At 40.2% G+C, this 9,986-nt stretch overlaps 1 pseudogene and 1 gene segment (V, D, J or C); both read left to right on the forward strand.

Moving 5' to 3' along the window:
- The first annotated feature begins 3,439 nt into the window (after positions 1-3,439).
- On the forward strand, positions 3,440-3,944 carry LOC102018139. The segment is given in 2 exon segments: positions 3,440-3,528; positions 3,613-3,944. Coding segments are annotated over 2 exon segments (378 nt in total).
- Positions 3,945-4,856: 912 nt separating this feature from the next.
- Positions 4,857-9,670, forward strand: LOC102018445 (annotated as a pseudogene).
- Positions 9,671-9,986: the final 316 nt, after the last annotated feature.

A 9,986-nucleotide genomic window follows, 5' to 3' on the forward strand; every position in this document is an offset into this window, starting at 1 on the left:
TCTCAAAAAATACCAAAAAAAAAAAAAAAAAAGTATAGATCAGAATACATAGGTGGGGGATTTTCTGTTATTAGACAGAAAATCTAGATGATTAGAACAAGGTGCAAAGCCTCAAAGTGGGCCTGACTAGCAATAAATCCTCTTCAGCTGCTTGATACACAGAAACCTTTTAAAAACAAAGGTTCTCAATAAACTCTCTTATTTACATGGTCTCAAACTGGTGTTAACTTGCTCCAATGCCTAATACAGCCATAACAAGTCTTGAAAACTTGTCCACAAGGGGCTGCAGGTATAGCTCAGTGGTGGAGCACCTGCAGGGCAAGCATGAGGTCATGAGTTTGATTCCTGTACCCAAAACAAAACAGAACAAAAACATGTCCTCATATTCCCTTTTCAGAAATTTACAAGGGAACAACCAGATTAAACAGATTTTATGCTATGGTATATGTGAATGAATATTCATTTTTGCATCTTACCTGGTACTGCACAAACACTTGGAATGTATATTGTATTTCTGTATGGTGTTTTGATTCTAAGTAACTTTTTGTATTGTGGAATTGATTTCACTGAACACAAACTGTCAATAAAAAGAAATGCATAACTGAAACAGAAATCTACAGGTATTTATATGTCAATGACAAAACAAAGCACAAGTTGAAACAACTGTAGAGAAGTATTGCAAGTCTTAAAAGGTTTTGAAGTAATGACTTAAAGAAAAGGGACAAAGGAGTTGAAGGAAAATGTAAAATGAAATTTATAAAGCTCAACAACAATAACAAATAACAACAAAAAGGAATCATGAGAAAACATGGCAACAAGTGTCAAAAATTCATAAACTCCAGAAAGCTGCTCTTAGAAGCTGAAGGGAATAAATTCCAGAAAATAATTCTCCAAATGGATTGTTAAAATCATTGAAGACTCTACTTTCAATCTAAAGACAGCACGAGGGATAGAGCTCTGCAGCAGAAGCACCTGCAAGTGCAAGGTCCTCATTCAACTCCCAATACCAAAAAAAAAAAAAAAAAAAAAAAAAAAAAAAAAAATCTTCAATCACATAGTATTATGTTTCCACTGAGTCAATTTTCTTTTTTGCCCAATCTATATCATTACGGGTTGCATACTAAATTTTTTTCCATGAAACTACTGATTACAACTCAACTGACTGCATAGTTTCCTTAGTTTTTAGGTGCAGAAACACTTACTCATGAAAACTATTACCTTGTTGACTGCAAGTCTACCTTCCACCTTTAGTCGTGTCTCCAGGGCATCTCATATTCAAGGATGCTTCCCAATCCTGATGCATGCATACCCTTTTACTCTGAGTAGAAGGACAGTATTCCATATACTGATGTGAGTGTCCACATGTTGTTGAGGCTATTTTGTTTTCCCCCCCTGAGGACATTGGGCAGTGCCAAGGTGTCGACAGCTTGCGTTGACAACTCTGTGGTAGGGTTTCTCTAGATATCTAGTTTGTACAGACCACCAATGCTTCTTTTTTTCTGGTACTGGGAATCAAACTCAGGACCTTGCATTTGCCAGACATGCACTTGTGCTATTGAGCTATATCCTCGGCCCCTCAGACCACCAATGCTGTTACACAACTTACAATCACAGGGGACTCACCAAACAATTTTTATGGACTCAATTGTAACTAATGCTGATTCTCAGATGCTGATATAAAGTAATAAACCTAGCACCTATTCATATTGCTAAGTGAATTTACTATATTTATATCACTCTCAATAAAATTTGAACACCACAGCAAATCTGATTTTCCAAGGACTGGTCTCTACACCTTGCACATGTCAGTTGACTTGGGGACAGTGAATGATCTGAGGATGGATCAACAGAGGAATAAGCTGTGCATAGAAGACTTGAGAGATAGCCCAGGTCTGCCCAGATTGGATCCCAGAGGTTAGCTATGTCTGTGTCCATCCCGAGTCCCGGAGGACAAAGCTAGGTGAGGCCCAGACTGTGACTCTTACCTGCTATAAAATAGTTCCAAGCACTGAGATCGTAAGGATTTGGGGCAGTGGTAAAATGTTGTTTGAGTGACGCCCTAGGTGTCAAATCATTGTGACAGCATCTCTAGATGTCCATGTATATAAGCAATTCATCAATTTTGTTTTGAACCAGAATCCTCAGCCCTAGTCACTTTTTTTGTAGTTGCAAAATTATGAACAAAATTAAATACTGTAGATTAAGTCTGGTCAATGATCATTTGTACAGCTATCTATCTATCTATCTCCAATTCATCATACTTTTATTTACTTACCTATCAGCTATCTATGTATTCATCTATGTATCATCTATGTAAATATGTATCACTTATGAATTATATAACTATTTACATCTATATTCCAGTTTTGGTCCATGTATTTGTCTATCATCTACACTGCTATTATCTACAATCAAATCTTTATCTCTCTATAATACACATGTTAAATATTTCTCCACCGATCATCTACCTAACACTGATGTATGTACTATGTACATATCTCACATGCTTTAATGATGTAAGATTAACAAAAAATAGCAGATATTTAATTTATACAACTTGATGCATTTGGATATGAGCAAACATACAGTTATCAAATCATTATAAATGTCAAAGTCAATCATGTATATATTACCCCCATAAAACCCTATTGCACATTTTTTTCTATTGTGACATGAAAATTTAAATTGTATTCCTTTTAAAAGTTTATGTGTTTTATGCAAGATTGTGACTTATATGCTTGTGTTTCACAGATCTCCAAAACTTACCCTTCTTGCACAACTGAAACTTTGTCCCTGTTATCAACACCCTGCTAATTCCTCTTTCCAACAAATCCATGACAACCACCATTCTACTCTGCTTCTCTGAGCTTCAATTTTCTGGTGCTTAGAATGATTTTTTGGAAAAGCACAGAGCAGAGATAATTTTATTTCTGTTGTTTTAGCAACGGGAGTGTGATGGATCACAGGATGACCTCTAGAGCCAGTCTGTGCCTCGTGTAACAACAGCAATGTGACCATAAAAAGTTCTCACAGGATGGTGGAATAAATTCATCAAAGAGGGACCCAAGAGAGGAAGCAAGAGCTATCCATGGACCAACACTGAGCATGAAAGATCCAGAGCCATTGTGGATGATGAAATTTAAGCTGTGGCAAGTGATTGTATATAGACAGAGCTTGGAGAACAGTGATCTGGACTCAGGATGGAAAGTCCTCCAGGATAACCTTCAAAGCCAGAAGTTAGACTATGTGATCTCTTAACAGAGCCTCACACACCACTTGAGACGAACAGAATAGATACCTCATGGGCCACAGAATAAGCAAGGGCCTCCTGACTTCAGTATCTTCCCACATATAAAGATTCTATATGCAAATTTTTTATTCAAGCCCTATATTCAAATTCTCCTCTCTGGCTGTGGGAGTTCACAGCTCTCTCCTGAGACAGAGCCTTGATCTCTGTGGAAGGCAGGGTAGAAATCTAGAAGATGAGGTTTTTGGGTCTTCTTCTGTGTCTGGTGGCAGTTCTCCAAGGTGAGTGTTCTCAGCGTCACAGATGGGTCTAATGGGAGATTGTCACTTCAGGTGATGAAAGAGATGAATTTCACTTGTCCGCAGGTGTTCTGTCCCAGGTTCAGCTGAAGGAGTCAGGACCTGGGCTGATAACACCCTCACAGACGCTGTCCCTCACCTGCTCAGTCTCTGGATTCTCCATCACAGACAGTGGTTACTGCTGGCACTGGATCCGTCAACACTCAGGGAAGGGACTGGTATGGATTGGGGGGATATGTTCTGGAGGAAGCACTAATTACAGTCCTACATTCAAGAGCCGCATTTCCATCACCAGAGACACGTCCAAGAATGAGTTCTCCCTTCACCTGGGCTCTGTGACCACAGAGGACACGGCCCTGTATTACTGTGCAAGACACAGTCAGGGGAGCTCAATGTGAGACCAGACAAAAACCTCCCTACCACAGCTCTCTTGACCAGCAGGGGGTGCGCAACACACACTGTTGTAGGGAACAAATCGCAGCAGTTCTGAAGAAAAGCCTTCAGGCTTTTCTCTCCAGGTGACTAGCATCTCCATGAGTACCCTCAGGCACAGCTATTTTTGAAGTTTCATGTCTCTGATCACACCATACTGTGTTTTCTTAGAATTTGGCTTCTATGTTTCTTCCACATTAAACTCATTATCAGTGGCACGATAATTTTTTTAAGTGAAACCATCGGTTACACCTCTGTTGACTACACAGCCTCCTTAGCTTTTAGGTCTAAGAAACATTTAACCTTGGAAAGCATTTTCTGATTGGCTGCAAGTCTGCCCTAAACCCACAGATTCATCTACAGGATGATTTATATAAATTAAATACCTACAGTTATGAATCTCATCCTAAAGGGCACTTCCCTATTTTGGTTCATGAAAAACCCTTTGCTCTGAAGGGTTGGACATCATTATATATGCTGATCTGAGTGTACACATATTATTGGAGATATTTAGTTACCTACCCTTGAGGATGTTTGGCAATGCCTTGGACAGGTTGGGTTCATTCAACTGTGGGGTGGCTTAAGCGACCCTCGATGCTTTCACACATCTTATAATTACAGGGAGCTGTGCAACTAACAATTTATCTGGACCTGATCTCCATAGTGTTGAGACTCAGGAACTCCAACATAACATCTTAGAACTAGTGAGTATTTGTACTGCAAAGTGAATTTGCCATATTCACATTAACCTTAAAGAAATTTGGAAACCATACTAAAGCTCATCTTCCGTGTGCTTAGGGGCACTGGCATCCACTTCTTGCTCATCTGTCAGTTGATATGGGAAGAGTGACCTAAGCATGGATCCATGAAAGCACAGAATGTGTGTAGCAGACTTGAGAACAAAGGTCTGCACAGATTGGAACTCAAAGGTCAGTTCTGTCTGTGCCCACATGAATCCCTGAGGACAGTACTGGTCATGCCTAGACTCTCCCACTTAGTATGAAGTGATTCAGAGCCTTTGGCTCATAGGGACCTGAGGCCATGGTAAAATACTACTGGAATGATTCCCTAAGATACAAATCATTCAAGAAACAATGGTTACTATCAAGAAATCAACCAATAACATGTGTGGAGTGGCTGAGCTGCAGCTGAGCTGAAAGCTGGCAAAATCCTTGGAACTAGAGCAAGGCCAGTCCAGCAGGTGTCCAACCTTGGTGTTCCTCCCTGTTAACCACAACTCAGATAGCTCTAAGAATGTTTCACTTTCAGTGTGTTCTCAGCAAAACACTGAGACCTTGCACTTTTGACTGTGTTGCACACTTCCTCCCTTTTAACACAGACTGAACTAGGTTGTCACTGCCTCTCCATCAGAGAGGTCAGGCCCCACCCAGTCTCAACTTTCCTTTTAGTATGTGTCTAGTTTTTGTTACTCTCCAATTGCCTCCTGTGGACACCGTGGGCTGTGTGGTTTGCGGCAATAATGAATGCTAGTGGGGCTGTGGGGGAAAAAAGGTTTCTTTCTCCACTGTTATTGGGAATGAAGACTACTGCAACCACTGTGTAAATCAATGTGGTGATTCCTCAAATAGCTAGGACCACAAGTCCAATTTTACCCAGCTATTCCCCTTCTTGGTACCTTCCTAAGACTTAAAAGCATCATTCGACCGTGATATATGTACATCCATTTTTATAGCTGCATAGTTTGTAATAGCTAAATCTTTTAAACAACCCAAATGCCTATCAACCAATGAATGCATGAAAATGATGTGGTTTTTTAATACAACGGAGGGTACCCAGCCATAAAGAACGATAAACTTGAGACATTTATAGGTAAATGGATGAACCTTGAGACCATACTCTTAAGTGAAATACATTGAACACACATTTGTAAATATCACATTGTCTCTCTGGTATGAGAAACTGAAACCCTAAATAATAGAAATGTATAATAGACATTGCAAAATAGGAATTGTTCAAAAGTGGAGGGAAACTGGGCCAGAGGAAGGAAGGGAAAAAGAAAAAAAGGATTAAATTGAAACAAAGCATTGTAAATAAGGAAAAGGGGTTGAAAGGAGAGGGAGATGGAAAAAAGACACTAAGATATATCATATACAGGTATAAATTCCTTATGATGAATGTGATCATTATGTTTATCTAAATTGTATCATTAAACTTAGTGATAATAATAAAAAAAAATCAAAAAGCTCCTTACCTACCTTCTCAAGTCCAGTCACTTCACAAACAAACTGAGGGCAAAGATTCTTCTAAACCACATTCGTAGTGACAGTGAAAACCACATGCTAAGGAAAGTTAATGTTTTTTACAGCCTTGTAGGTGGTATAATCCTTCCAAAATCATTGCAATGTTTATCTTGTTTCATCAGCTGCATTCATTGCCCAATGAAAAGTGTGTCATAAATATTTTATGAAAGTCAAAATAAATCCTTGGTCCATAGGTTGGACTAGCATGGTCGTATTGGGTGGTAGATGCATTGCTTTGACATCGGGATGAAAGTTATCCATGAATTGGGGGTGACCTGGAGCAGTTTCATGCAGCAAAGGATTGTTGAATGGAATATCTTTCACCAAACAACATTTCTCTGTCTCTGGGACAAAGTCATGGAAAACCCAGTCCAGGAAAATGGCTTGTGTAACTCAGGCTTTGGAGTTACTCTTCGACTCAACATGTAGAAAGCCTTTGGCTATATTTTTGAGGACTCTTGGGTTCTCTGAATGGTAAACTAGGAGAGGCTTTAGGTTCATATCAAAAGTGCAACCTTTATCTAAAACCAGGTAAGTTGTGCTATGGTTTGTGTCTGGATGTCCCCCCAAAGCCTCATACAGTCATGGGGTGGACTTCTAGAGTTTATTGATTCATGGTGCAATGTTGGGATGATGGGTGTGAGTGCTACACCCACCCTGGGGCAGGTAGTTTGCATATAATGTAAGGGAGGGAAAGAGGCTTGCTCTCTGCTGCCACTCCTCCCTTTTGCACTTGTTGCTTTTGCTGTTTTCCACCACCATGAACTGTTGCCCTCTACCATGTGCCACTCACTCTGCCTTGGAGCCAGCTGACTGTAGACTTCTACAACTGTAAGCTAAATAAACCTTTCCTTCCTTAATTCTGGGTGTCAGGTATTTCATCCCAGCAATGAAGAGAAAAGTAACAGAGATAGGTGTTTGCAAGATAAGGCAATTGGAATCCTACTACAACTATGCCTGCACATTTTTAAATCCAGAATGAACATCACCAAGTTAAAGATTAGATGGTATTAGAAAATTGTTTTGAATTGGGGCATCTGACTATGTCACAGCATATTTTCCTATAGTGTGAAAGGCCCAAAATTCAAACCACAGTACCCAAAACAACTACAATTGTGTAGTATTTGTTTATTTCATCAAAGACAAGGATGGGTTCATCATGAGGAACTTACCAGGGAGCTCAGCATGAAAAGCAACAAAATAAAGCCTCATCTAAATATTTAGATCTTGGTATCAATATATTTTCTCATATTTCATTTCTGTTGATTGTTTTCTGAATAGCTTATGAACACAAATAAAATAGGACTTTATAACTTGATAGAAGATATACATGTAATTAACATATGAAACTAAAATGGGAATTTGTAGAAAAAGTCTTTTAGGATGAATAATAAAATACAGACACACTGTCTCCACTGCTTTTTATTTCTTCATTTATAGTGTTATATAAGAAGGAAGGTAGGAATAAAGACAGAAAGAAAGAAAATGACAAAAAAAAAGGCGATAAAGATTGGAATGGAGGAGAAATAATGTTTTGAAGTGGTAAAAGAATCAGAACATTAGAGTTTTAAACAATGACAGGATTGTTCAAACAACGAAAGAAAATAAAAAATAATTTTAAAAACATTAGAAACTAGTATCACAACCATTGTTAATTTCCTATCATCTCGTTTTCAAAGTCTGTATCTTTTTATTGTTTGGTGTTGTTTTGCTTTTGTCTTTGTTGTTGTTTTATTTTTTTCTCTTTAAAAGAAAAAAGAAAAAACTGTGACAGGGACACCTTTGTTGCCGAAGACAAGATAAACTGATAAAAACTGTCATTTTGTCCTAGCTTTAATAATTTGGAATCTATAACAATTAAATAAAGCTAAAGTATTCAAAATCACAATACAAATTATAAGGAAATAACTCTGGGAGCGCGCGGTGGCAAGCAAGAAGGAAGGGAGGGAAGAAGGCCGGCAAGCGGGGGCGGGGAGCGAAGCAGGCGAGGCCGACGAGAACCCGCCGCTCTGCGCTGGTGCTGCGCGTTTTGGGAGGGGCGGCCGCTCGGTCGGCTAAGGAGAAGCCGGGACAGGGTGCCGGCGACACTGGTGCTGTTGCCTAGGGGCGGGGGGCCGGAGAGGCGATAAAGGGGGTTGCGCTCTCCTCGCCACTCTCCGGGCTCGGTGGATCCTCCCCGCCCCCGCGGTATGTCTTGATTCCAAGCGGGGGGTTTCACGGGGCTCCTTGGGGTTCTGATGTGGCCTTCGCGGTGGCGATGCTCTTGCTGCTGAACAAGGTCCAGAAGCACTAGGAGTCCCTGTCGAAGCTAGAAAGGGCTTTTGCAAGACCTGAAGTTCAGCCGGGGGCGATGGCGCACACCTGTTATCCCAGCACTCGGGAGGCTGAGGCAGGAGAATCGCTGCGAGTCCGGGACCAGCCTGGGCTACAAAGTGAACTCAAGACCAGCCTGAACTGCATAGCAAGACCCTGTCTCAAAAACACACACACACAAAAAAAAAGACCTGAAGTTCCAGAAAGGGAGCAGCGACATACACTGGATGGACCTCAGCAAACTGCAGCTTTAGATGAGGACGAATTCATGGTGATTATTTATAACAGAGTTCCTAATACTGCAAGCACCTCATTTACAAATGTCGCCTATGACCTGTGTGCAGAGAATGAATACCATGTACTTCCCATCAGCACTACCAAAAAGAATCCAGTGATGTCACTGCAAGATCAGGTGAGCTTTGTAAAGAATATAACTTCTTAGAAAGGGCTGAAACCAGGATTTTACCATGAACACATTTCTTACTTGGATTTTGCAAAGCATGGGGTGAAAAAGACACTAATTTACATTAATGTCATAAAGGATCCTACTGAGACGCTAGTTTCTATCATTTTCTGAGATTTGGAGATGATTATCGACCAGGATTAAGGAAACGAAAACAAGGAGACAAAAGACTTCTGATGAATGTGTAGCTGATGGAGGCTCAGACTGTGCTCCAGAGAAGCTCTGGCTTCAAATCCCATTCCTCTGTGGCCGTCCCTCGGAATGCTGGAATGTGGAAAGCAGGTGGGCTATGGATCAAGCCAAGTATAATCTAATTAATGAGTCCTTTCTGGTGGGAGTTACTGAAGAGCTTGAAGATTTTATCATGTTACTGGAGGCAGCTTTCCCAATGTTTGTCAGAGGTGCTACGGAGCTCTATGGTACAGTAGGAAAGAAATCTCACCTTAGGAAAACCACAGAGAAGAAACTCCCTAAGGAAGAAACCATTGCAAAACTGGTTCGCTCTGACATTTGGAAAATGGAGAACGAGTTCAATGCATTTGCACTAGAGCAGTTCCAATTTATCAGAGCCCATGCTGTTCGAGAAAAAGATGGAGAGCTCTACATCCTTACACAGAACTTTTTCTATGAAAAGATTTATCCTAAATCGAAATGAGTACAAGGGGTGACTGTTAGATTCTGGAATTAGAACTGTGGCCCTGTCTCCACGATCATTCTCAGCCTCACACGGTGGATTGCTGATATATGTATAAGACAATTTATTTTGGGCTACATTAGGAAATAGTAACATCAAGGAAATAAATAGTAGCTGGTATGTCAGTGTTCTAAGCTTAAGTTTCAGGCGTTTTTCTTTTTTCTGTTAAAATTTCGGTGAGAGTTACAACCTCCTGTGTGGAAAGGGAAAAAAAAACCTTACATCCCTTAAAATAGGAGTCAGACTACTTATAAGAACATAATTTTATAATCAAATA

Source organism: Chinchilla lanigera, unplaced genomic scaffold (genome assembly GCF_000276665.1).
Source record: "Chinchilla lanigera isolate Chin_1 unplaced genomic scaffold, ChiLan1.0 scaffold00168, whole genome shotgun sequence".
NCBI classification, from domain to species: Eukaryota; Metazoa; Chordata; class Mammalia; order Rodentia; family Chinchillidae; genus Chinchilla; species Chinchilla lanigera.